The sequence below is a fragment of the Emydura macquarii genome, unplaced genomic scaffold (genome assembly GCF_026122565.2).
Source record: "Emydura macquarii macquarii isolate MOO-44397 ecotype Brisbane River unplaced genomic scaffold, CSIRO-AGI_Emac_v2 contig_746, whole genome shotgun sequence".
NCBI lineage: Eukaryota > Metazoa > Chordata > Testudines > Chelidae > Emydura > Emydura macquarii.
In genome coordinates, this window is record NW_027130883.1 from 817,021 (window position 1) to 844,164 (window position 27,144).

Genomic DNA, 27,144 nt, shown 5'->3' on the forward strand with positions numbered 1-27,144 from the left:
TGCGATCAGTGCATGGGAGTAGCAGGCGCAGTGTCAGAAGCAAGGAGCCATGCCCAATTCCACTCTGCTCCCTTGGTCTCCAGCGAGGCACAGGTGTGCAGGGTACGTAGGGAGCTGGCGATCCAGGCAGCAGCTGCCGGAGGGCACAGCTCACGAGGTGGCGAGGTCCTTGTAAGGAGGAGAAGCGTAGGCAACAGCATCAGTGTGGGTGTTGCTGGCAGTAGTGGGATCATCTGGAGGCACCAAGTTCTGGTAAATGACCACAGACTGGAGGGAAAGGTGAGGACAACCTATCAAGAGAGGACTCAAGTGCGCCCCTCAGCCCAGCAATACCCCAGTGATGTGCTTCTACGCTAGAACCCCGGAGTCCTGGCTCCCAAACCCCCTGCTCTAAGCCACTGGGCCCGACTCCCTTCCACCCTCCCTGACATTAATACAGGGCCCATGGTGAAGCATCGTTACCACTTCGCTGTAGCTGTCCCGGCAGACAGTTTTGCACCCAAAGGCTGCAGTGGAGATGGAGATGCAGAACTCCAGGAGGGTGAAGAGGAGCAAAGCCACAGTGAGGGCCAGGGTTTCATTCTGTCAATGGGAAACCGTTGAATAGGAAAGGCCTCATGTCCCATTCCTTGTCGCCGGTCCCCTGCCATGGGCAGGATCAGAGCCACCACCCCCAGAGGGGAAAGGCCCCATATCCCATTCTCCACCCCCGGGAGCCAGCCAGTCCCTGGTCCTGGGGCTGGATCAGAGCTGGCTCCCTCAGATGGGGAAGGTCCCATCTCCCATTGCCTGCCAGCTGGGTATGGCAGTCCGTAGGGGTCGCCCTGGCAGGGCACATTGGTCTTTGTGGGAGCACGGGGGTGGACACAACAACAGGCCTACCCTCATGCTACAATACCAAGCACTCACATAAATGATGCACTCCTCCGGGTGCCAATTACAGAAGTGTTGGTGCCTGGTTTCCATCAAGGTGATGAGATAAATAACCAGGGCAGATCCGGCCATCACCGAGCTGATGATGTTCATTCCCAGGCTGCCTTTCACCTGGATGGGAGATTGCGGGGATGGGAGGGGAGCGCTGAGAGCCCAGCTAGACACACGTGGACGATGCAGCACAGAACCCAGCCCTTCTCTTGGAAGACGCCCCCGCACCCTGCCCTGGCTGTGGGGTGCCCCCACACGACGACATCCCTTTATTGTGACGATCCTCATTTTAACTCGCATTGCTGTGGCAGTGGAGCCGATTGGCCGAAGCCAGGCTCCTACAGGGGACATTTCGGGTCGAAAACTCTACGCTGGATCCAAGGACGGTTAAAATAATTGTGCTCACTTTGGAAAGAAAGAGCGAGAGATTGTGGGTATGGGTGTGTGTGTGTGTAGATAGATAGATAGATAGATACATATTGGAAGCTGTGGCATCAGTTCATACCAGTGGTATCTTGGGTTTCTTTGCAGCTGCCACTGAGAGGGACCCCGAGATGATGTACTGTGGGGAGAGAGATCGGGTTAGGGGCACAGCTGTGCCTGTATCTAGAACTAACTAAGCCGGGCAGGGGTGGATAAGTGCTGTGCATGCTGGGAAATTCTTGGGGGAGCCTGGGAAAGGTAGTCCAGCAGGAGACAGGGTAAAGGCCAGTGACCACCTGGGAACCAACATCTGTGCTGCTCCACCCACAGCCTGACCCTGCACATCTGTATTTTTCGCTCCTGCTTCCTGACGAGCCGCCTGGCGGGCTCAGAGCCGCGTGTATCCTAGTGTAGGTGCTGCTGCTAGCGCCGCCTAGAGGTAAGGTTGCCCGACGCATCCCATTACCAGACCCTGCTTTCCGCGGCTGCTCACTTTGCCAGGCGTTGACTATTTGGACTGAAATTTCCCAAGCTGGGTGTCTGCTGCAGGCTGAATTTCGGGAGTCAATTTCAGTCGGGATGGTTCAGCCATTTCTGAGAATGAGGCTCGGGGGAAAATACGGGGTTCTGCCCGTGTTACAAATAATTGTTACAACCGTTTCACTGAGAAGCTCCAGCGCCTGCATGCCTCAGAGCAGGGACTGGGAATGTGGCCAGGAGGGTCACCCTAGGGTCAGATTTGTGCCGTTTGCTGGCCCCTAAAAAGTCCACCCAAATTTGGCCAAAGCATAAGCCTCTGAAAAACATCTCAATTTGCACATGCTCCATAGAGTCATGTTAGAGTTTGGCAGCTAGATTCTCCACAGGGTCTGCCTGCACTGAGCATGCTCCACACCTTCCCGGCTCCTACGCGTGACCCGATGGCAGAGGGCGGGGTGGGATGGTGACTTACCAGCATCCCGCTCCATACCGGGAGGTACATATTGAATGATAACAACCAGAAAGGGTCGGCCATATTTACTGCCACGCCAACAGCAAACTGCACAGCTCCCACTAGGATCTGGGTGATCTACCAAGAAGCGAAGCCAAGAATTTCATCAGTTCACCCTGAGCTCTCTATGGGTCACTTTCCCCTGTGTGCTGCTAACAGTTCCCGCTATCTTGGGTGTTTATCTGGTGTCCATCACCATAGCCTCTGATTGTCTCACAGTCTTTAATGCATTGATCCCTCCCTCTTCTCATCCCCACCCCCGGCTGGTAGCCCAGAATATGCTGTTATCCTTATTGTACAGGTGGGGAAACTGAGGCACAGAGCAAGATGAAGAGAGTTGCCCAAGGGGCACATGGGAAGTTTATGGCAGGGAAGGGGTAAGTAGGCCCATTGGTCAGATCTGTCACAGCAGGGAGAGTTGGGAAGGAGATTGCGTTATATGGCCCATGGGTCTGACCTGGGGTGGCATGGAGGGGACAGGATACCAGATTAGATGGGCTCCTGGGTCTGATCTGGATCAGCAGGGAGGGGACAGGATACCAGGCTAGATGGGCCCCTGGGTCTGATCTGGATCAGCAGGGAGGCAAATCTAATGTTTCTATGGTTTTTCATCGCAAAATTATGGGAATTATAATCCCAGCAGGAGCCAGAGTCCCTGTGAACCGTCCCATTGCTCCCACCATGCTGCTGGAAGTCAGAGCTGTTGAAATAGAGATGGGGCTGGATGCAGGCGCTTGGCCTGGGGGGGCTCTGGGCTTGGAAAGCGACAGGCAGAGGAAGGCACCAGCACAGTGGGGCAGTGACCCACAGTCCAGGAGGGACATGAGGAGCAGATGCCCACTGTCAGGGTGTTACACTGGCCCCAGCTGGCTGCGTTCTCTGTAAGAATGATGCTGGTAACTGGGCCAGGCTCCTCTTTGACACGACGCTCCCATTCGGGCAATCCTGAGGGCAGTGAGAGGGCAGGGCTGGGTCATCTAAGACCCACCTAGTTTATCCAAAGAGCTGGAGGGAATCGTCTTCTGGAACTCCGCCTCCCAGCACCCTCTGGCCAATGGGACATCACCTTCAAACTACAACATCACCAGAACAAGCTCTCATTGGCTGATCATCCCAGGCAGGTAGGGCAGCTGTCACCCCCCAGTTAACCCTTTCAGTTTGCAGGGTACTCACCCCCAGGGCCAGCGGTTCTCCCTTGTAGAACTTCTCCAGGGGCCGTGGCATGGCTGGGGCCGGGGCGCTAGCCGTGTGGGGCTGGTTGCTGATTCTGTTGACGATGGTGATGGGGCCATCCGGGCAGGCTGCCACAGTGGTGGCCATGGCGCCACCCTGCTGAGATAACAGCTGGGCTTTCTTTGTGTCTGCAGAGCATTAGGGAGGTAATCCCCCCTCCAGGGGCATAACCGACAACCCTCCTCCCCAGGGTCATCTGGGTCACCCCTTCCCCTATCTGGGGGAGACACAGGTCAGGGTTTTCCTTGTGGTGGCTGATCACCCCCATGTTAATATCACCCTAATTCACTCCTTTAATATTACCATACCATGCCAGGGGGCGTTTCTAAACCAAACATGGCTCCCATGAAACCTGCCCCTTCCCCCCACATGGCAGTGGAGCGATAAGGTTGTTGTTCCTTCGGCTGACACCGATATCCCATTTCTAAAACCAGTTTCCCATGTCTCACCCCCCAGTATCCCACAACTCACACCAATATCCCACTTCTAACACCAGTATCCCACCTCTCATACCAGCATCACACAGCTGACACTTGTATCCCACCTCTTACACCAGTATCCCACTGCTAACACCAGTTTCTTACCTCTCACACCAGTTCCCACCGGACACCTGTAGTAGTACCAGTATCCCACCAGTACCATTTCCCACCACTGACAGCAGGATCCTATAGCTAACACCAGCTTCCCACCTCTCACATATGTTTCCCACCACTGACACCGATATCCCACAGCTGACCCCAGTATCCCACCTTTCACACCAATATCTCACCTCAATTACCAGTATCCCACCGCTGACACCAATATTCTACAACTCACACCAGCATCACAGCAGAATTCCAGAGCTGTACGAGCCAGCTTCTCAGGGAAGGAGGATTCAGTGAGGCGTAGCCTGGATAGAATCTAAGTCTAATCAAAGGGTAGGAAACATTCAAGGTCTTTTTCTGCCAGGAGGGAATGGGATGATGATCCATTTATAATTCAGGTGCATGATACCCCCCTCTCCCCACACACACCTCCAACCAGGTCATGTTATCATCACCCTAGCTCTTGAATTGGCATCTCTTCAGTGAGCAGCAGGGGGCACTGTGGAGTCCAATCTGTCTCCCCACTCTCCCTGTGGCCCAGGTTGGGTTCCACTGGGAACTTCCATGGTAGAGAAGAACCCACCCGGCTGGGTGTAGAGGGAGAGGGGGTGAGAGGCAGGGCTGAGCCTGGGTCCGGCCGAGCATGGCGGGATGCGCCATTTTTCTTGCCTGGTAAATAGCAGAGCCTGGGCTGAGAAGTCCCAAGAACTGAGGTAAAATGAAGCCAGAAAGACACCCTAACCAGCAACCCCACCTGGAGCTGGAGTGGGCAGGAGACAGACCCCCCACTAGGGAGTGCCATGCTGTGGGGCTCAGCAGGGGGCCCCAGAGGAGATGGATACGGCAGGGAGACAGGCTGGTCTAGAAAAGGGACAGGACCTGGGGGTCAGGAGAGATGCACAGACCACGGGTGATACAGAGTGCGTGTTGGGGGGTATCCCGCAAAGCACCATAGTTATACCCAGAGCCCGAACCCCCATAAGGCGCCCAGATTCTGCCCCATCGAGCTGCTACAATGGGCTAAGATGTGTGCGGTGATGTGCGTCTGTCTGTGGGTGGGACTGTCCATGTGTCTGTGTGTGCTTGTGACACTCTTGTGTGTCTGACTGTGTATGCACAGGACGCTCCGGGTGTCTGGGTGTGCATGTGACTGGTTGTGTGTGGGACTGTCTGTGTGTGCGACTGTCCATGCGTGCATGTGATTCTCTGTGCCTGACCGTGTGTGCATGTGACTGTCCATGCATCTGTGTGTGCTTGTGGCTCTGTGTGTGTCTGTGTGTGCATGGGACTTTCCATCTTTCCATGGGTTCTGCGTGTCTGACTGTCTCTGGGTGGGACTGTCCATGTGTCTGTATTGCAGCTCTGTGATTGCAGCTGGCTCTGACAGTAAGTGTGTTTCAGTGGCTGTGTGTGTGAGAGAGAGAAAGAGTGTGTGAATGTGTGTTTCCGTTGTGTGTGCTAGAATCATCTGCACAGCTGTGACATGCAGCAACCAGAACCAGATGGGACTGACCTACCTGGGCTGGCCAACAGGGAAAGTCCACCTGCCTGATCCGGATTGGTGAGCACAGCACTGTATGCTTAGCACGTGGACCTTGTTTGGTCTTTGTTAATAAATAGAAGTTAAGGTTATTTCTGTGTGAGACTCTCTCACTGGTAAAAGGCCCTGCAAACGCGCAGTAGAAAACATCCGGAGCTCGGTGAACTGGGAAAGGTGTGGGTACTTACATTCACCAAGTTAGTTTCACCCTGAGCCCTACGAATTGAGTCTGGGTGACCCAGAGTCCTACAGTGTGAACTGGGTATGGCAAGGTGCCTTTGCCCCGGAGCCCTACAAACTGGGGAAGGATGGAGGTGCCTACATTAGCCAGGTTATGCCTGGAGCCCTACGGATTGGTGAAAAGGTGGGGTGTCCCTAGTGTGCGGGTTACACCTTGTTATGAGTGGGGTTAAGACCCTGGTGATGTTGCCAGGTGTGAATTCACCCTCCCGTTAACACAGTAAACATAATCCTCACCAAAGAGAAAAAGCGTGTATGGCCCTTTGTCCCCTCGAGCTCCTGGGCTTGGTATTGTGTTGGGCAAGGCTGTGTGCGAGAACACACACACACACACCGAGCTCACACACAAGCAGTGTGTCTAGACTACAGCCGCACGGCTACAGCGCTGTAGTGCAGACCCTCGCGACGTCGATGGCAGGAGTTTTTCCATCTCGGTGTTGAATCCACCTCTCTGAGACGCGGTGGCGCGGCTGACAGAAGAATCCTAACGGGCCTGGCCGCGTCCGCACTGGGGTAAGTGGACCTAGCTGCACAGTTCATGGCATGGAGTTTTCCACCGCTCGGAGGGCTGTCGCTAGGTCAGTCTCATGTTTAAGTGTACACCCGGCCAAGGACAGAGAGAGGCAGAGGATAGAAAAGCCAAGCAGGTCCCTGGAAGCACACTGTGGCCCTGGAAAAACTAGAGAGAGACCTTCAGGGTCTGGTGTTGCCTACGGGGCCTGGGGGGCTGTAAACTGAGCGACTGTTTGATTTGGGTCCCCTCTGCGTGCTGCAGAGACGCAGGACTTTGTACCTTGCTTGCAAATAAACAAAATGGCATCAAAGCCAATACCCGGCTAGCACCGATTTTTGCTCCGAGCTGGAATATTCCCAGCGCCCCACATTCATGTCTGTCTATTGTGTGTGTGTGTGTATCAGCATGTGCTGCGCGCAGTTCCCTCCTGTCCCTGAACTCCCAGCTCCGTCTGCCCCATGGCAGCAATGTGGGGACACAATCCCTGACCCCTCCACTAACTGACACCTCCCACCCCAGCAACCTGGGACACGCTCCCCCCTCCCCGTAGGGATCCGGCCAGGGCAAATCCCCCAGCACCTACCACCCATGAGATCCCCCTCCCCAGTCCCGTCCTGCCTCCGGCTCACCCTCCATCCGGCTCTGCAGCTGGCAGGAAAGAGCTGAGCTTGGACCCCATCCCGTAAACAAGGGGACGCTCCAAGGGGCCCCTTCCGAGAAGCTCCAGAAACATTCGCTGCCCTGATTGGAGCCGAACTAAGAATGAGGCAGGACGGGGGCTGGACAATGTTTCACTCCCTTTATTCCTCTTTGTCTCGCGCACAGATGGTTCCTGGCAGCAGCCTGCAGGCAATCCGTTGCTCACCACCAGGACCTCTCCAGCCAAATCATTTCCTTCCTCCTGCCCAAAATAAGGTTAAGCAGAAGAGGGAGGGAGGTCCCGAACCGGCGTGCAAAGTGAGCGCCGCGCTTCGAGGAGGAGCAGGAGGGAGGGTTTCCAGGGGGTTATTTTGCAGTGGGAAAGTGCAGATTTCTCGTGGGATTTTCTCGCGCAAAGAGCAAATGCGACTAAGCGGGGATTTGATGACAGTCCTGAAATAGGGTCAGGGCAGAGGACAGGGATCAGCTGTTCTCCTTGTCCAGCAGAGGTAGGATGAGACGTGATGGGCGCAGTCTGCAGCAGGTGAGGTGGAGGTTAGATAACACTGCAGGAACGACTTTCTCACTCTAAGGGGAGTTAGGCACTGGAAGAGGGTAGCAAGGGAATCTCCCCCATGGCAGGGCCTCTCTGTGCCCCCTGTATCCGCTGCCCCATATACCAGGTCCCACCCATTCTCTCCCTTATGCCAGGGACCTTGTGTGCCCCCATTTCCCCCTCCCACCATACCAGCTCCGTCCCCATTGTCCCCCCATGCCAGTGGCTCTGTGTGTGTCCCCCCCACCCCATTTTCCCCTTCTGTTTTTCTGGCGGCCCCCCAGTTCGACAGGGTTCTGTCCATCGGTGCTTGGCCCATTCCCTGTCAGTTTGGCATGGATCGGATGTGGTGTTCAAACACTGTCATGAAACACCCACCCAGACAGACAGCTGGACAGAAAAAGACATGCCACTGAGTGGCGTCGGGCCTTACTTCACCTGGCCGGCTGAGGATGGGGGAGGGGCGCAGATGCTGCGGGGCTGGGGGCCAGCGACGCCCCAGCCATAAATCAGGACACCCAACGAGCGGTCGCCCTGAGGACTCCCAGAGGTGACACGGGAGCTTGCCCAGCAGGCCAGCAGCAAGTCTGGGGGCAACCTCCAGCTCTCATAGCCCCATGGCCAGTGCCCCAGTGGCCGCTCCGCCACCCATGGCACTGCCAGCTGGGATTCCAAAGACCATTGGCCATGCTCTGGGAAGCCGGGTTCGGGTCATGGTGCTGGCGCCTAAATCGCCTTATGGTGAGGATTCGGAGATGACGTCCTCCTTGTTTTCACACCCCGCCTTAAATCCTGCCACCCGGATTTACCAGCATCCCAGTCCAAAGGGGTGTCCCACCATGTATCAAAAATAACTACAGTTCATCCCCAGGATCAGGAATCCCATGAGTATCTGGGAAATCTGCTGAGAGATCAGGGGGCGGAGCATGTGACTGGGCAGGAGCCGCATCCTGGGGAACTTACTACATGGTTACTCAGTCTCTACTACACAACTACTCAGTCCCTAGTACACAGTTACTCCATCCCTACCACATGGCTACTCAGTCCCTACTACGCAGGGGCAGGAGGAACAGCAGGGGGGCGCTGCACTGCGGGGAGCAGGAAGCTCAGTGTTGCTCCCTCGGGGGCAAGATGGTGCCCCACGCTAGCTGGGGTAAAAGGCGAGTGACTGAGCCTGCCTGGGGCAGGAGCCAGGCCTCGGTTTGACCCCTCGGTGTCTGCAACAAAACACAAAATGAGGCGAATCCCTTAACTTTAAGAAAAGCTGTTTTCTTGGGGGAGGGGATGTATCTCAGGAACCCCTCGTTCAAATTGCCCCAGATTTGGATCTCTAAACCTACCAGGTAGCCTCATGAGGAACACCAGATATCAAGGCAATCCAAGTTCCCACGCAGATTTTAGAGCACGTCATTCACTCCCTTTATCTCAGCACCGCAGGCCTGTGCCATGCATTGAGTTTGCCCGGTCTCAGCTTGCTGCCTGTATCTCAGTGCTGTGACATGCACCGGGCACACACGTTCTCAGGTGCCCACCCCAGGTCCAGCACTGTGGCCGCACCTCCAGTACTGATACTTTGCCTGGGGCCGCCCCGTCCCTTGGCCAGGACACGGGATCCTGATAAATAAGAGAGACAGAAACTGGAGCTGGTTGATCGTATGAGACACGTTTATTGCGTGGGCGGAGCTCCAGAGTGAATATGAAGTGGAGAGGAATCGGGACTGGTCTGCAGGGAGAGAGGAGGGGAAAGAAAGAAAGAAAGAAAGAAAGAAAGAAGCTATAATTTGCCAAGCTGTTGCCTGGTTCCGTCGCTTTAAATTCATGGTGGGAAGCTGTCACACCATTAGTGTAGATGGTACCATCAGAAGAGTCCTGGGTGTCGTCACCCACGATGCTGGTCCAGATGCTGTGCTGGCCACTGGAGACAGCAGCTCCCAGTGGTCGGCCGGCGGCTGCTGTGGGGTGCAGCTCAGGGGGCCTGGGTGTCCTGGTATGGGGGTGGGGATTTGGGGGCTCATTGGCGGGGGCAGCTGGGAGCCCCATGTTCTGATAAACCACCACAGACTGGAGGGAGAGACAGGAGCAGAGTATGAGGGGCAGCCTTTGGGCCAGCTACTCCTCTGCCCCCCACATTTCCCTACCTCCAATCCTCCCTCCTTGCCCCCCATCTTCCCATGCAGCCCTATAGGGGAGTGAACAGCCACTAGCTGTTCATAGAGTAACTCCCAGGCTCCCTACCTAGGGACGTACGGGGGCAGGTCCCACATCCACTCACTGATCTAAAAGGAGACGGGCTGGATGAATTTTTCCCACGCCCAGGGAGAGCCCCCAGGAGTCCTGACACCCAGCGCCCCACTCTGACCCCTACGCCGCCCTCCCCGAGCCCAGCCCGGAAGCTGTCACCATGTCGCTGTAGCTGTCCCGGCAGACGGTTTTGCACCCGAAGGCGGCGCTGGCGATGGAGACGCAGAACTCCAGGAGGGTGAAGACGAGGAGAATCATGACCACCCCACGCATGACATCCTGGCCAGGGGAGATCGAGCGGGGACTGAGTGTCCAGAGCAATACACACAGCGCCCCCTGCTGAGCCCCCCGCCCTGCTCCCCGCAGCTCAGCGCCCCCTGCTGAGCCCCCCACCCTGCTCCCCGCAGCTCAGCGCCCCCTGCTGAGCCCCCCACCCTGCTCCCTGCAGCACGGCGCCCCCTAGTGTCCTTCATGGCATGAGGCCCGACTCCTAAACCAGAGACCCACTGAGCAGTGTCAAAGCATCACCCCGGTGCCCCCGGCTTCCTTTGCAGCTGGGCAGGCCCGGCGGGCGCATGGACTCACCACGGTCTTTTCGGAGGACGACTCGCAGAATCTCCCGTAGCATCTTTGGTACGGGTAATGGTAGATGAGTGATAAAGAAGTGACGATGATGCTCACTCCGGCGGCCACGGCGCTGAGCGTGTTCATAGCCAGCGCGCCTTTCACCTGGGAGAGGGGGCGTCAGAGGAGGCCCAGCTTCGTCGAGACACCCCCCGCCTCCCAGCCCTGCATCCCCCAGTGCCCGCCCACCCCGCAAACCCCCGACACTCCCTCCAGACGCCCTCGGCTTGTGCCCAACAGACTGGGACTGGTGCAGCTTTTGGGACTAGCGAGACAAGGTGGGTGAGGCCCCGGCTTCCGCGGGGAAGGGAGATGCCGGCCCCCTCCCTGGAGAGCTGTTCGGTTTTACAATGTTCGGGCCGAATCAGGTGCTTCTCAGCCATTTGCTGCCGTTTTCAGTGTCAATGTTTTGGAGTTTGGGGCAATTACAAACACTGGGGGGAAAAATAATTTTTTGGTGGCTTTGCTTTGGATGAAATGTTTTAGTGTGGGGCAGTTTCCACCTGGAAATGCTTCCTTCTGCGACCCTTTTTGGGTGACATTGTATAATTTTCGGCAGTTTGGGACAGTTTTTGGATGGGAATTTTCACTGTTGGGGCAAATGACAAAATTTCTATTAGAATTTTTAGTGACCCCCCCCCCACTTTTTCATGTTTCATTTAACTCTCCTATCGGGGGGGGGGGGGTGCTCAATATATTCCAACTGGCTCAAAGAACAGGGGACAAACCTTCATTCCTTACCAGTGAGATCTTGGGGTTCTTGGCAGCTGCCACACAGAGGGACCCCGAAATGATGTACTGGGGGGAAAGCAGAGATGGGTGAAGGCTGCTGCTCACTTTCTGCCCAACAAGTGAAACTGTCCCGGTGTCCCCCTCTGCTCGCTTGGTGCCTCGGTTTCCCCTCCGTGCATTGGGGATAACGGCATTTCCCTCCCTCACGGGGAGGTGAGGACCAATACAGCGCGGATCACACATTTCACAAGCTCATTGCACCCCCCGAGGTTCCCTCCGCACCATGCCAAGGGCCTTAGGTGTCCCCCACTTCTCCCTCCCCTCCATGCCAGGGGGTTTCTCACCCCCCCCCCCATTCTTCCCTTTCTCCCCATGCCATAGGGACTCAGTTGAAGCTGGGGGAGGGGCACAGATGCTGCGGGGCCGGGGGCCAGCGACGCCCCTGCAATAAATCAGGGCCCTGCACAGACTCCCAGCAAGTGGCCACCCCGAGGACTCCCAAAGGGGACATGGGAGCTCGCCCTGCAGGCCAGCAGCAGGTCTGGGGGCAACCCCCAGTCCTCTTAGCCCCACGGCCAGTGCCCCAGCAGCCGCTCCGCCACCCCTGGCCCTGCCAGTTGGGCTTTCAAAGACCATTGGCCGTGCTCCGGGAAGTGGGGTTCAGGGCATGGTGCTGGCCACCTAAATGGCCCTGCAGTGAGGATTCTGAGGTGACGTCCTCCTTGTTTTCACCCCCCCCGACCCCGCACCATCAGGATTTACCAGCATCCCAGTCCAAATGGGCGTCCCCAGGTGTGTCACAGCTATCCATGTGTTGTCCACCAGGATCAAAATGATGCCGAAAGCTACCTGCACAACGCCCGTGAGTATCTGTGTGATCTGGCGAGACACCGCAGGACAGAGCATGTTACTGGCCAGGAGCTGCATCCTGGGGAACTCTCTACAGGGTTACTCAGTCTCTACTACAGGGTTACTCAGTCCCTACTACATGGTTACTCAGTCCCTACTCCAGCCTAACCACACGGCTACGCAGTCCCTACTACATGGAGACTCTGTATTTTCTAAATGACTAATCACGCACCAGAGGATAAAACCTCTAGACTAAGGCTCAGGAGGCTTGCGGTCTATTCCCGACTCTGCCACTGAGCTGCTGGGTGACCATGAGCAAGTCCCTTACCTGCCATGTGACTCAGTTTCCCCATGATACCCACCTCCTCTGTATATGGACCGAGTTCGACTGATGACAAGCGCTACCTATGTGCTAAGGATGATAATTAGATAGCTACTCAGTCCATACTATGCAAATACTCAGGCCAAGGTTTACAAAGGTATTTAGGCACCGATGACAGCCGGTGGCCCAGGACTGAACCCCTGCATCTAAAAACCTGAGCTTCTTCCATCCCAGCTAATCAGTTGACGACGCAAGGGCAGCAGCCGCCTCCTATTAGTGGCTCGGCCAGCAGAGGGAGCCAGAGAGGCCCATTGTGTCCCCCTGGGTCCCTTTGCAGGCCAGCCCCTGGCCGCGCTGGACTCACCCCCAGAGCCAGCGGCTCCCCCTGGTACAGCTTGCGCAGGGGCCGCAGTGGGGCAGAGGCGGCTGCCGCGTGGGGCTGAGGTACAATCTGGGTCAGCAGGACGACTCCGGAGGGCTCTGCCTCCATGAGGACTGCGGGCGGCGCTATCCCCGGCCTGCCAGCCGCAGACAGGAGCTGTCAGAGCAACTGAAGAAGGGAGAGGAAAGGAGAGAGAAGGCGGGGAAAAGAAAGACGGGTTTCACACCTAGGATGAGAACAACTGGCAGTCATCACACCTGGGTCCTAACCCCAGTTCTGGGAGGGGAGTGAGGTCTACTGGTTAGAGCAGGGGGCTGGGAGCCAGGACTCCTGGGTTCTATCCCTGGCTCTGGGAGGGGAGTGGGGTCTAATGGGTCAGAGCGGGGACAGGGGAGGACAGAGCCAGTTTTTCACAGGAAACCTTTCCCCTCCCTTCTCCGCCTCCCCTCTCGCTAACGGGTCTCTCCCCGGGCTGTAGTGGGAGGGCAGCAGGCATGGTCCTCCCTCCCCAGCCTCCGTCTGCCCTAGCCCCAGCCAACCCAGCCCTTCTGGGTCCAATGCACCCCAGAGAGCCCCCCTTCCGCCATCGCCCAGCGCCCCTGCCGTGATCAGACCTACTTGCCCTGGGCTCCCAGCGCCCCAGGCCGTTCCTGCAGGCCCCTCGCAGTTCGGGCTGTTCCCTGCGTGGGTAGGAAGCGGCTGGGCCTGGCACTCAGCCAGGGGAGGGAACGGAAGCGGGAGAGGCCTGTTTCGGGGGGGGGAGAAGCCAGCGGTCGCTGGCGCTGGGGTGGGGCAGGGCTGGTGCCTGGTGTAGCTCCCACCACACGTGAGCTATCGAGAAGAACCATCCGGCATCTGTCTTGATCCAGCAGGCAAGGCGCCGTGCTCCAAAATCTGGCTAGGTCCCGTGGCTCCCGGGACGGCGGTGGCCTTGGGGGCACGTCGTATGCAGAGGATTTCCCTAGAGTTGTGGAAATGCGAGGCTGGAAGGGACCGCGAGAGGGCGTCGGGGCCAGCCCCCTGCACCGAGGCAGGGCCAAATGACCCCAGACCGGCCATGATGGGGTGTATCAAACCTGGTCTTAAAAACCTCCAGTGACGGGACTCCCTTGATAACCTGTTTGTGTTTCGTCCCTGCTGTTTGTTTAGGGGTCGCTAGGGTCTCCGTGGAGCTGAGAAACGACAGTTGCATGTGCAGGTCCCAGCACTGGGCGAGTGGCCACAGGGAAAGTTCTATGTGGGTGTTCCGCAGCTGTCCCGCACCAGAGACAGCTGCATCTCAGTGCTGGGAGAGCCATCCACCTGCAGTGTTATGTGCGGCTGTTCCTGAGCTACCCTGCTTCAGAGATGGCTGCATCTCAACGCCCGAGGAGCCATCCCCATGCAGCAGTTCCCCAGCTGCCCCACCTCAGGTGTGGCCGCCTCTCAGTGCTCTGCATACACAACCCCAGAGGACGTGGGTCTGATGATGTGTGCTGATCAGTACATTTCTGTTGCAGGAGTGATGGCGTGAGTGAAAGCCTCATGCTATTAACCCTCCACTTGCCAGTCCCTGAGCCTGAACCACTGCCCCCACCTCTGGGGTGGAGCAGCTGAGGAACAGCCACACATAGCAGGGCATATGGACGGCTCGCCCGGTGCTGAGATGTAGCCACCTCTGGCTCATTATCTGTGCACAGTTCAAGCCCTGAGCGACTGGCACAGAGCTGGTCCCACCCAGGGGGCAGAGGGGAAATTCCTGCTCTTGTTTCATTCGCTAAACCAGGCTCCAAACCCTCAACCCCTGAAACCAGGCCTGGGAACTGGGCTGAGCTCAATGCAGTGGTAATGCGGCCTGCTGCCACCAGAGGGGGAATGGAGCTGCCAGCTCAATGTGCTTGTTCCTCCCTCCCAGAGCCAGCCACAAAAGAACCCAGGCGTCCTGGCTCCCAGATCCCCACCCCCACTCTACCCCAGATCCCACGCACCCCGCTGCCAGAGAGACTCACAGACAATTGGCTTCCCCAGGGGGGGTCGTTTAATGTCATCAAAACACAACAGGGGGCGACCTGCGCTCTGAGACAGGGGGAGGGGAGGCAGATGGGGGAGGGACAGGGATGGGGGCGTCCAGGCCCGGAAGGGGGAGGGGAGAGGGATGGTGGGAACCGGGCCAGGAAGGGGGAGGGGACAGGGATGGGGGGACAAGGCTGTCAGGGGGAGGGGAGAGGGATGGGGGGACACAAGGCAGGCAGGGGGAGAGGACAGAGATGGGGGATCGGGGCCAGGAAGGGGAGGACAGCACTGGGGAGTCGGCTGGGGGATGGAGGGGACGGGCTGGGTGGATCCGAGGCGGAGGGCTGCCGGGTGGACCACGGCCTGGGCAGGGGGTGCTCGACAGCCCTCGGGGCTGCGCTGCTGGTTCGGCCCTGGCCCGTCTCAGGAGCACAGCAGCGCTGGGGGCCTCCGAGATCTCGGCCCCTCCGAGCAGCATCGGCCCCACGGGGACCCCCCGGCAGGGGGCGTCTCAGAGCCGTGAGATATCGTAGGCGCTGCAAGGAAAAGGGAGAGATGGGTGAGGGGGGGCAGGGCTGGGGTAACCCTGTGGGGCCCAAGGGTGGGGTGGGGGCGGCTCTCACCTCCTCTGCTTCTGGCCCCCACATCGGGGGAACTTCCTGTATTTACCACCTGGGGACGGAGAGAGAATGAGTGTGAACTGAGCGAACCCAGGCGTCCTGGCCCTCAGTCCCGCTCTAACCACTAGGCACCACCCCCTCCCAGAGCCAATGGGAGAACCCAGGCATCCTGGCCCTCAGCCCCGCTCTAACCACTAGACGCCACCCCCCTCCCAGAGCCAATGGGAGAACCCAGGCATCCTGGCGCCCAGCCGCTACTCACAGGTGAGGATGAGGATGCCCAGGACGAAGAGGATGGCTGCGGCTATCAGACCCCACTTGCGCAGGGAGTAGTAATCTGCAAGGGAGGGGGAGGGGAGATTGTGAGAGGAGCGGGGCTAGGGGGGCAGTACCCCCTTCTGCTGAGAGCAGGGACAGCAGCTACCCACCGTAAGAGAAGATCTCCTCTTGGCTTCTCTCGGCTCCTGCAGGGGACAGAGAGAGAGAGTTACCCCCAATGCCTGGCTCAGTGGGGAGGGGGGAATGGGGCATGGGGCCTTTCCCCTCTGGGGGCACCAGCCCCGATCCAACCCTGGGGCACTTGCCTGATCCAGCTGAGTACCCCGGCTCTCTGTGGTGCGGCGTCTTGGTCTTGGGCCACTTGGGGCCTGAAAAGAACAGAGAGAGATCCTGTTCTCAGGTGACAAGGGTCCAGAGATCCCAGCTGAGACCTGCCCTCATCCCAGCCGCCTCTGGGGCGGGACGTGGGGGGGAATGGTGAACCAGGGAGCCCTCGCCCAGCGCCAAGATGCAGCCACCTCTGGGGTGGGACATGGGGGGGGGGGTTAGCCAGGGAGCCCTCGCCCGGTGCCAAGATGCGGCCACCTCTAGGGTGGGATCCGGGGGCCCAGTTATTTCTCCTACCTGAAGCGGTTGTGCTCGTGCTGCTAGGACTGGAGCCTTGAGGACCTTCCGTGCCTACAGGGAGATGAAAGGAGGATGGGACTCAGATCTCGGGCCCTTCTATGTTCCCTCGCCTCCCATAGCTCTGCCAGTGCCCCTCACTCCCGACTCGCAGCCCCCTGCTGTCCCGGCCCTGGGCTCCCCATCACCCCACCTCTGCCTGTGCCCCTCCTCCCATCCTGCAGCCCCCTGCTCTTCCAGCCGGTCATTCTTCCATTTCTAAGGTCCTCGTCACTCTTTTCAGGCTGAGCTTTTACGTAACAAACTTTTCCCAGCCAAGTCACACATAACTGGGGTGCTGGTGCTTGGGGTGGGGGGAACTGGGGGACACAGTGTGTGGGAGAGCAGTTATGTGCTGTATGATTGAGGGGAATGGACTGGGGCTATGCAAGGGATCTGGCTTGGCCTGGAGTGGGGAGCTCTCACCCTTGGCCACCCTGTCTTCCACGTGATGCCCATTTCCTGCGCTAGACATCACGTTTTCCCCCTCTGCATCTTGGTCCCAAAGAAAGAACGGAGATTAGAAATAACGGATTAAACCCATGCAGCCACCGCTGGGGCAGGGCAGCTAGGAAACAGCTACACATAATGCCATACGCTTGCCCAGCACTGAGATGCAGCCACCTCTGGGGCAGGGTAGCTGGGGAACAGCTACACATAACACCACACAGGGATAGCGACCCAGCATTGGCAGTCACCTCTCAAGTGGGAGTCAGATGGGGTCATGACTCCAGAGTCCTGTCCCGGATTGTAGCGCGGGGTGACGATTTCTGATGAAGAAGGATAAAAATCTCAGCTCCTGCATGTATGTGAGACACAACGACCCATGTGGCAGCTCGCCCATATCACACACACACCCCACCCAGCGCAGGTCTGATCCCAGCCAGCAGGGCCACACACACAGAACCGCCCACAAGGCACACACTGTCCCAGAACTTGTCAACCCTGCTGAGCCCCCCGCTCCCCTCCCCGCAGCACGGCGCCCCATACTGAGCCCGCACCCCGCAGCATGTCTGTCCATGCAGTGGACACTGGACTGGCACTTACCCCGCTGCTCATCTTCAGAGGTCAGCCCAGTCGGCTGGGGCATCTCTGTCTCATCCTCCAGGGAGTTCCCTGTGTGAGCAAAGGGCCAGACACTCACCCTCCCACCACGGTTTGTTGTCCTCAGCCACAGAGTTTTCATTGTGTGTGTGTGTGTGTGTGTGAGAGACCCTGCTGCCCTATGTATGTGTGTCCCTGCCACCCCCTGCTGCCCTGTGTGTGTGTGTGTGTGTGTGTGTGCGTGCGCATGTGTGCTGCCCGGAAACAGACCTAGACTGCTACATGTCATACTCCCTGTACTGCTCCTGACTGAGGGGGAATCCCCTCACCAGCTCCAATCCCGCAAGGAGCTGAATCTTAAAAAGAAGGAACCTGAGACACAGAGAAGCAAAGGCACATGCCCAAGGTCACATAACAAGACAAAAGCAGAGGGGGGAACAGAACCCAGGAGTCCTAGCACCCAGTCCTCCCTGCCGCTCTAACTATTAGACACCACTCCCCTCCTGGAGCCAGGATAGAACCCAGGAGTCCTGACTCCCACCCCCACCATGACAGCCAGTCCCTCCTACAGACGCTTCCAGAAGCTGGATTTCCTGGTCACCCAAGGGGTCCATGCCCCAGAGCTGTGGGTGCTGGCACTGCCTGGTGTGTGGTGCTGTAGGGAGAGGCAGGTGACACTTACCTTGCTCGGCCAGGACCGGGATCAGGCCCAGGAGCAAGAACAACAAGGACACCCGGACCTGCAGCGGAACCAGAGAAACAACGGGCTGTCCTGGGCTCCTCACTCCCGTCCTGCAGCCCCTACTAGCCCAGCCCTGAACTCCCGCCCAGCCCCAGGCATTCATACACATTGGTGTAGCTCCTCACTGAATCAGACTAGCTGTGAGGGGGCTACTAAGTTGGCCAACGTGTGTGAGATATTTTCAGAGCCGGAGACACCCTGGAGGAGAGGCCCAGCCCTGCTGGGGATGGGGTGGGGGGTATTTGCCTGGTTGATTTATGAGCTACTGGGGGAGCTGCTGCCTGCAGTGATGGGCGCAGGCTCTTGGCAGACCCAGGCAGCGTCATTGTGTCAGGCACATGCTGAGCAGATTCCCTCCTCCCCTAGCAATGGGCGCAGGCTCTCGGCAGACCCAGGCAGCGTCACTGACTCACGTTCGAGCCGCGAGCTCGAAACTTCCTTTTTTGCCCATGCAGACCGAACCCTGAGGCAAATCCCAGGTGAGGAAAACAAAGGAAAGGGACAAGAAACAAAGGGAAAAAACCCTGCCCTCACCCTGCATGGTGAATGGCCCAGAGGGGTCACGCCAGGCTGGGGGGTTGCTCTCATCTCGGGGCAGGTGACTGCTTCAGAGCTCACACTGGCTCCCAAAGGCCTGGTGACTCGGGCCTAATGTTTCAGCTAATGGGGCAGCTGCTTCAGAGGGGGAGTGCGGGGGGGGGCGGGGGTGTACGAGGATAGATAGATAGATAGATAGATAGATAGATAGATAGATGGGGTCCAGATAGCATGTGGGTTCGGGGGGGGATACGTAGATTTGGAACCGTTAGCTGTAACCCCATCTGCACATTGGGTTGGTGGCCTGGTTCCCATCCTGGCGTCCCCCCACCCCTTGCCGGCCCCTCTCCCCCCACACCGGACCCTGCAGCCAGGACACCTGGTTCCCATCACCAGCCCAGTTCCCCGCACCCCTCCCCACTCAACGCCCGCCTTCTGCAGCTGTGACCCACCGGGACGGGGTCGCTCGTGGCAGGAAGTTGGGGGCCGCAGCGCTGGGCTGCGGTGCGGCTGATTCTGATCAGAGCCCGGGGACCCTGGTGTCCAGAACGGGGCTGGGGGGGGGGAGGGTACGGGGGACTCACCCTCATGGCTGCAGGCGCTGGGACGGCGTGTGAGCAGAAGAGGGAGGGCAGCACTGGGGCGGCAGGACAAGGAGGCCTCACAAGTCATTTCCTCTCGCCTGCACTTCCTGCGAGGCGCGCGCGTGTGTGTGAGAAACCGTGTGTGTGTGTGTGTGTGTGTGTGTGCTCACACACGCTCAGAGGAGTGTTTGTCTGCACATTGTGTGGCCGCGAAATGAAAGGGAACCCCAAGGAGCGGAAAAGAAGAGGAAAGAGAACTGCCCCGCCCCAGAAGTGGCTGCATCTCAGCACATTCCTTCCCTCCTCTACCCTGCCCCACACAGCCAGGGCCTGCCCAGGGGGAGCCTACCCATGGGGAGGGCCCTGGGCAGGCTGGGGTAGGGGAGGAGCTTCAGGAACAGGGGCAGGATAGGAGGCAGGGCTGAAGGCAGGAGTGGAGGTGAGCCCCAGTGCATGCTGGGAGTCCTGTTCTTATACTGGTGCATGTTGGGAGTACTGCTCAGCACTGATGCATGCTGGGAGTCCTTCTCTGTCAATGGCGCATGCTGGGATAAGGGGTCAGCCTCCCTTTTACAGGGCGGTGCCCCGAGGCTGGGACTTTCCTGCCCCCTCTCTGAGGGGAGGGGCCAGTTCAGGAGCCTCCGGCACCTGAACCCGCCTGTCCCCAGGGCACTGGATGACCAAGAGCCGTGGCTATTAATGATGTAGGGCCAGATGGGAGCCGATGCCCCCCAGAGGGAACGGCCCCATGCCCCATTCCCCGTCCCCCCTGAGCAGCCAGTCCCTGCCCTGGGGTCAGACGGGAGTCAATGCCCCCTAGAAAGAACAGCCCGGTGCCCCGTTCCTTGCCCCCTTTGTATAGGGCCATGTCCCAGATTTCCCTCCATTATCCCCAGGCAGGTCCTCTGCTTGGTGCTTCAAAGTCCTGGTCAGTGCTGGGGCCTCCAAGTGGTCCCCACACACACCCCAGAAACCTTCGCTCAGCCCTGGACCCTCTTGAGATCTGTCACCCCAACTCCTGAGGAACGGGACAAGCAGTCCTGGCCCTGGGGAACTGTGGCATCATTCTGCAGCTGCCCTGCCTGAGAGGTGGCTGCATCTCTGTGCTGGGAGAGCAGTCCACATGCAGTGTAATATGTGGCTGTTGCCCGGCTGCCCCACCCCAGAGGTGGCTGCATGGGATTCTTTCTTTGCATGGTCCTGGACATATGGAATCAAGATGCGGAGGGTGAACCCCAGGGTAACAGCTGCCCTCACAGTGGAAAGATGAGAAAGAACTGTCCCGCCCCAGCAGTAAGGGATGTGTGTGTGTGTCCCTGCTGCCCTCTGCTGGAAGGGATCCGTTTTGCTCCGTGTGCCATGAGCCCTATACCGCCGACATCTGTCTGCTGGGGATTCCCTCTCACTTCAGCAGTGGGCCCGTAATACTGCACTGGGGAGGGTCAGGAGCCAGGGGCACCAGCAGACGTGGGGCTGGGGGAGAGCTGGGGCAGGGCTCGCAAGGGGCTGCGAGTCAGGAGTGAGGGGCATCAGTGTCGCGGGAGGAGATAGGGGGCAAATAACGGAGTCGGAGCCGGGTAAGAAACAACCCCACGTTTATTGAGCACTGGGTTTGCTCTGCCCCGTACACGGAGGTGGTGGGGAGCAGTGATGGGGGCGGTGTCCCCTGGGGGTGGCTGAGAGCATGTCACGAAAGCAGCACCCCATCAACATCCGACCCCAGCTGCCTGCCCAGGGGCCTCGGCCTACAGGAGCCTACGTCAGGCCTTCGGGGGGAGTCTTGGCGGTGCATGGCTGTTCCCCCCCCCCAGGGGTCACTCCCCCGGTGCAGCAGGATGGGGGGTGCTGTAAGCAAAGCAGTAAAGATGTGGGGGGGTCACGTGCACTGGGGGGGCAGGCAGTGAAGAGGACCCGGTGGGTCAAGGTGGGTGAGGCTAAGGGACCATCCCTCCCTCTGGCACATGATGCCTGTTCCCAGCATGCAATGGGGCTCCCCAGCCAATCTGAGGCAGAGGTTTTAAAAGACTGGGGGGTGGGGAGATTCGGATAATGGGGATCCCGCTCCCCGTCCCAACCGGATGTCGCCGGGCGCTGGAGCCGAGGTCTTGGAGCCGTCCTGGGAAAGGGGGGGCGGCGGGGTCTGCACCCTCCGGCCAGAGGGGGGCGCTACATCCGAGGCAACAGGCCTACGCGCTGCCCGCTGGAGCTGCAAGAGAGATGGGGGGGCAGTGAGAGAGGGATGGGGGAGATCAGGTCCCCAGGGGACCCCGTCATCCTGGAGCTGCCCCCACCCCCACCCCCACCCCCAGCTGGGATGATGCTACAGCAGCTGCAGGAAGGCGTTGCCATGGCGTCACCATGGTGCCCTCCCACCCCGCCCCCTGCATCCCTGGCAACAGTCAGGCTCCAGTGGAGACAAAGGTACAGCTGGTAGCGGGGAGCATCCGCTGCCCTCTCCCCCCCCAGCAGCCTCCCCCGACAGCTGGACAACCCCCCCCCCCCCCCCGGCAGATCTGATGCCAGCCAGCGGGGGGCAGCAGGGACACCCCCCACACACCTCAGCACACACCCCCAGGCCCCACCCTCCTGGTCACTTACTTGGGGACTTTCCCGGTGGCCGGGCATCCGACAAGCTGTGGGGGGCACAAAGGGGGAGACAGGTGAGTCAGGGAGCTGCTTTAGCAGGGCTATGGGGGGCAGTTAGAGCTGGGGAAAGTGGGAGGAGCTTCCCCAGGGGGCTGGGGGAAAACAGGTGGCAGTCAGAGCAGGAGGGCAGCAGAGGGGAGCTATCCCGGGGGGCAGTGGGGCACAGTAAGAGTGGGGAGAGCTGCCCCAGGGGCCCGGGCGGCAATGGGGCAGTTAGAGCAGGGGGGAGCAGCACCTACCTGGAGTCGGACTTTTTACATTTGAATTTCTTACCTGCAGGGAAGAAAGAGAGAGACCGTGAGGGGGGCAGATGGGGGGTGGAGGGGATTTGGGGGCAGATGTTGGGGCGGGAGCTGAAGGGGAAGGGGTGGCGGGAGCAGTTGTGTAGGAGAGGGTGGGGGTCTGGGAGGCAAGGAAGGGGCTGTCTGGGGGCGGCTCTGGGAGTGCAGGGGGGCTGACCAGGGGGTGGGGGGCAGGGGGCAGCCAGGAGGGTTCTGGGAGCAGGCCAGAGGAGTTAGGGGGCTGGCCGGGGAGGGTTTGGGGGGCCAGGTGGGGGGCGTTTGGGGGGCTGGCTGTGGGAGGGGTTGGGGTGGGGGATGGCCAGGGGAGGGATTCGGGGGCAGGGGAGCCGGCCGGGGGGTCACTCACTCAGCGCTGTCAGGATACCCAGCACAAACATGACGATGGCCAGGACGAGGCCGACCAGGCGCAGGGAGTCGTAGTCTGAGGGGAAAGGCGGGGTCTGAGACAAACAGTCCCCAGCCCCCCCCAGCCCCACTGCCTCCCTCCCCACCTCACCGCCTCCCACTGCCATCCCATGTCCCCCAATGCCCACCAGCTGTAGTGAGGCCCCATGGCCCAGCAGACACCCCAGCCAGGAGCTGGGCAAGGGGGCGCCGGAAGGGGGGATCCTTGCTGGGAAGTGCCCCCCCCCCAAAAGAGGCACTCGACCCGGGAGCTGCAAATGGGGGCGACTCCGGCTCCCAAGGCCCCACTTGGCCCCCTCCCAGCAGCACGGAGACACCAGCCCACGGGGCGGCCACATGGGCGGCGCCACTCACCATAGAAGAAGGGATCTCCTTGTCCGTAGGCATCTGGAGAGAGAAGAGAGGAAGAGGAACCCCTGAGCTACTCCAGCCAGTCCCCCGGCCCCAGAGAGGACTAGCTGGGCCCTGAGATGCAGCCAGCTCTGGGGCGGGGCAGCCGGGGAGCAGCAGCACATAACGCCCAGTGGGAGTTTGGGATAGGGAGGGACAGGACGCCCCTGTCAGATGCTGCAGCAGGATGGTTGCTGCAGGGCAGATGGAAGCTCCTGGCGAAGCCTTTGACCCGGACGCCGGGGTTCGCACTTTGGTCCCCTCCCCTCCCTGGCCGCAGAGAACATTTCCTGCAATGAGCCAAGTCATCGGGAATCCAGGACAGGTCAGCGTAAGGCGCCCCCAAGCGAGCCCCCCTCCCCTCAGCAGGGCGCCCCCTAGTGAGCCCCCCTCCCCTCAGCAGGGCGCCCCCTAGCGAGCCACCTTTCCCCGCGCCCTGCAGCTCCCGGTGGCGCTGTCCGTTGTGGGGGTTTGGGGGGGGGGGGAGCGGTGGTGCTGCAGGGATGAATAATGCAAACTCCAATGGGGGGGTTGCTATGGAAACCAGCGCATCACAGAGTCTCTGCATCCTCAGCTGGCTGTGGGGAGGGGGGGGGGGCAGGGAGGGAATTGGGAACCTGGCACCTGGCCACCACATGCGGGAACCAGCCCTGGCACGGGTACTCCTCACTCCCGACCCGCAGCCCCCGGCTAGCCCAGCCCTGGGCTCCCCCCTCCCCAGCTCTGCCGGTGCCCCTCGCTCCCGACCCGCAGCCCCCTGCTCGCCGAGGCCTGGGTCCCCCTGGCAGAGGGGATCCCCGTCCGGGTATCGCTGGAGGTTCCCAGCTCTGGCACCTGGTCAGGAAATCACGGGCAGACGGAGCGAGGGCTGGGGATAGACAGACAGATGGAGACAGACAGGGAGTGGTGTCTCCCCCTCCCCCAACTCCAGCGCAAGGAGGATGGCTGCAGGGAACCCCGGAGTCCGGGCCCTGCCTCGGGGACGGGTGCCCAGGCGCATGGGCCATCTCTTAGCAACTGGGATGGGGGGCAGGGAGCCTGTCCATCAGTTCCCCCCCAAATATTAGGGTTCAGCCTCAGGAGGGGGGTGAGATTGCCCACAGCTCTGCCCCCCACCTCTGGGCCCCCTCCCTTTCCCCCACCTCCCACTTCACCCCGAGCCCCCATTCCCCACCCCGTCCATCTCCCCGCCATGGGCTGCCTCTCCCCACCTCCACCCCACCCCTGGATCCATGGGATCAGCACTAACTTTGAGGGGAGCATGCCCCCTGCTGAGCCCCCCCCGCCCTGCAGCATGGCGCCCCCTCCTGAGCCCCCACCTTGCTCCATGCAATAGGACACCCCCTAGCACGGCACTGGGCCATTGCGGTCAGCATTGGGGGCAATTCCCTGTCCCCACCCCCCTTTGCGGCTCTGAGGTTTCCTGTTCACTCCCAGACTTCTGCCCCAGTTTAGGCAGCAGGCTCAGTGCTGGACAGGGGAGGGGAGATGGGAGGATGGGGGACCTCTGGTTCCCCCCAGGCCCCGAGTGGGTGCCCTGACTCACGCCTGGCGGAGTCAGGGCCCAGATCTGGCCCATGCCCAGGTTGCTGGGTGGCTCCAACCACCCCCCGGATTCCCCTTCCTGCTCGGGGCTCTGCAAGCAAACCAGCCGCGCCCTCGCCCAGCGGCATGTCAGCCTCCAGCCCAGACGCTGGCAGAGAGCCTGTGCCCACTGCTGGGAGAGGGGGGAGCAGCCCCCAGTGTGACTGAAAGCAACACAGCCTGAGTCTGCAGAGAGCCTGAGCCCGTCTCTGGGAAGGGGAGGGACTTTTCTGTTCATCTCAAGGGAATGTTAACCCTGAAGCCTAGTGACAACAGTGTAGATGCCCGTGTACCTCTGTGCTGCTCAGCTGCTCATGTCAGCAGGACCAGAGGTGCTTGTCAAATCTCAGGTGCACAACTCCAATGGCCCCCTGCTGAGTGCGAGCCACACACACACAGCTTGCACAAACACACACGCACACAACATTCACAGTGCTGTGATGGCTTATCAGTGCGCAACTGGAGGGGGTGAGTGTGCGGGGCCAGGGAGGCTGATGGGGGATCACAGTGAGAGTGGATGTGTGAGAGAGTGGGTGTGTGTCGTGTGTGTGAGTGCAGGATGGATGCTGTCATGGGGAGGTGTAGGAAGAGTGTAAGTGTGTGTAATGTGTGTGCAATCTATTGCTGGAGCTGCAATAGACCCATGCTGTTAATCTGAGCATGCACAGCTCACACACAGCGAGCACGGAACAGAGCACACGCACACTCACACACACACACAGCTAGCTGCAGACAGTTCCCAAATCCCTGCACTGACTCGGGGGCGTGCAGCCAACTGCAGAGACACGGCCCAGCCAGCACGAACACACCGCGCCAGAGACCGGTGCGCTCCCCCGCCCTCTCCCACCCCCGACACACACACACACACACCGGGCCACTCCACGGTCCCCACCCATTGCCCAGCACAGACACCCACTGCATACCCACACACCACACCAGCCCGCTGCCCCCACCCTGGATAGATAGATAGATAGATAGATAGATAGCGGAGGGCTGGCTCCAGGTAACATTAGACCCCTCCATCTGTGGAAGCTCTTGGCCCCACGCTCTGCAGGTTGAGAGTGGCTACAGACCACAACACACACACACTACACAATGCACTACACAACGCTCCAGTATGAGTACATATCTTGCACAACAACCCACTGCATGTGCGCATGTGCACACACAGAGCCCCAAAAGAACAACACGCACACACACACAATCCCAACACAACCGCCCACTGTACAGCCTACACAATACCAACACAACAGCCCACCTGTCCGAGGGGCCTGGCAGGGGGGAAGGCAAACACACTGTACAACCAGACAACAGCTAAAAGTGATTTTCCTGGAGTCAGGTGAAGTGCTGCCCCAGGCAGCCTTACACACACACACACAGTCACCCCCTCACAACTCAGTACATACCCAAACATACATAACCTCACACTGCCACACTCAGTATGACCCAGCATACATACTGCCACACCCTCACAAAAATTCACAAACACACACACACACAAAGTGTCAGGCCCTCACAACCCAACACACAGAGTCACACAAACATCCCACAGCACACGTGTGCACACACACACCTCCCCTGCATGACACCCTGATGAAGGACCTGGGGTAGAGATAGATTCTGTAATAGCCAGACAAACACACACCCTTGCACCCTGACATAACACCCTCATGCCCCCTCCCCCCACACACGCACACACACCATACAATCTGCAGTAACTCCATGGGGACTGCAGGGAAAGTCAATAGACAGAGTACACTTCCCTACACAAACTTACACCTCTACATACACACCACACCACACACACACACACACCGTGCACCACACACACAGCATGTATGGACACACAGCATGCACTCACACTCGCCACACCACACCACACACACCAACACGTGTACACATACCTTCAAGTCAGCTCCCAGCTCCCCAGGTCCTGTCCCTGCTCCTGGCCACTCCCACAGCCTCCGGCAAAGGGGGAGCTGGGACTCGCAGACCAACTCTGGCGAGAGACCCCCCCCCCCCCAGCTCCCTGCTCCCCCAGATCCACCCCCCACCGCACAGTTCCGGGGCGGCTCTCGCTTCCTGTGCGGGGCAGCTGCTTCCCAGCTATTGCTGAAGATGGGAGAGCCCCGGAGCCAGCCCTGAATCCAGTCCTTCATTCCTGCATCCATCTCTGCATCCCTGCGTCGCTCCATCCATCCCTGCATCCAGCCCTGCATCCCTGCATCCAGCCCTGCTTCCATCCCTGCATCCCTGCGTCGCTCCTTCCATCCCTGCATCCCTGCGTCGCTCCATCCATCCCTGCATCCAGCCCTGCATCCCTGCATCCAGCCCTGCTTCCATCCCTGCATCCCTGCGTCGCTCCATCCATCCCTGCATCGCTCCATCCATCCCTGCTTCCATCCCTGCATCCCTGCGTCGCTCCTTCCATCCCTGCATCCCTGCGTCGCTCCATCCATCCCTGCATCCCTGCACCGCTCCATCCCTCCCTCCCTCCCTGCGTACATCCCACTCCCCACCCCTTCCCTCTCTCCATCCGCCCCCTGCCTCTCAGCCCCGCAC

General features: G+C 59.6%; 3 protein-coding genes and 1 long non-coding RNA gene across 9 annotated transcripts; all 4 read right to left on the reverse strand.

Moving 5' to 3' along the window:
* On the reverse strand, positions 1–7,143 carry LOC137149394 (membrane-spanning 4-domains subfamily A member 4D-like). 6 transcript variants are annotated; one of them, XM_067542897.1, is made up of 8 exons: positions 7,079–7,143; positions 4,341–4,477; positions 3,512–3,667; positions 2,300–2,416; positions 1,430–1,486; positions 910–1,044; positions 463–582; positions 1–267 (listed from the first exon to the last, which is right to left on the reverse strand). In XM_067542897.1, exons 3-8 carry the CDS (start codon positions 3,656–3,658, stop codon positions 151–153), a joined length of 693 nt encoding a protein of 230 aa, XP_067398998.1. In that variant the 5' UTR covers positions 3,659–3,667; positions 4,341–4,477; positions 7,079–7,143; the 3' UTR covers positions 1–150. The 6 variants fall into 6 exon arrangements, with proteins under 6 accessions (XP_067398998.1, XP_067398999.1, XP_067399001.1 ...); XM_067542898.1 differs by having other exon boundaries at positions 4,341–4,460; positions 7,079–7,107; XM_067542900.1 differs by lacking the exon at positions 7,079–7,143 and adding an exon at positions 5,673–6,913 and having other exon boundaries at positions 4,341–4,460.
* A 1,968-nt stretch (positions 7,144–9,111) lies between these two features.
* Positions 9,112–13,476, reverse strand: LOC137149442 (membrane-spanning 4-domains subfamily A member 8-like). Its single transcript, XM_067542958.1, has 7 exons — positions 13,413–13,476; positions 12,777–12,962; positions 12,004–12,120; positions 11,251–11,307; positions 10,471–10,614; positions 10,045–10,164; positions 9,112–9,705 (listed from the first exon to the last, which is right to left on the reverse strand). The coding sequence occupies exons 2-7, from the start codon at positions 12,900–12,902 to the stop codon at positions 9,112–9,114; spliced, it is 1,158 nt and encodes a 385-aa protein (XP_067399059.1). The 5' UTR covers positions 12,903–12,962; positions 13,413–13,476.
* Positions 13,477–14,818: 1,342 nt separating this feature from the next.
* Positions 14,819–19,339, reverse strand: LOC137149396 (FXYD domain-containing ion transport regulator 5-like). The gene is made up of 10 exons (XM_067542904.1): positions 19,256–19,339; positions 18,075–18,132; positions 17,396–17,464; positions 17,047–17,118; positions 16,310–16,363; positions 15,991–16,053; positions 15,835–15,870; positions 15,669–15,743; positions 15,410–15,458; positions 14,819–15,322 (listed from the first exon to the last, which is right to left on the reverse strand). Exons 1-10 carry the CDS (start codon positions 19,259–19,261, stop codon positions 15,298–15,300), a joined length of 507 nt encoding a protein of 168 aa, XP_067399005.1. The 5' UTR covers positions 19,262–19,339; the 3' UTR covers positions 14,819–15,297.
* A 2,805-nt stretch (positions 19,340–22,144) lies between these two features.
* On the reverse strand, positions 22,145–26,599 carry LOC137149401 (uncharacterized). Its single transcript, XR_010918769.1, has 4 exons — positions 26,487–26,599; positions 22,963–22,995; positions 22,550–22,624; positions 22,145–22,174 (listed from the first exon to the last, which is right to left on the reverse strand). It is a non-coding gene; the product is annotated as an uncharacterized lncRNA (long non-coding RNA).
* Between the last annotated feature and the right edge of the window lie 545 nt (positions 26,600–27,144).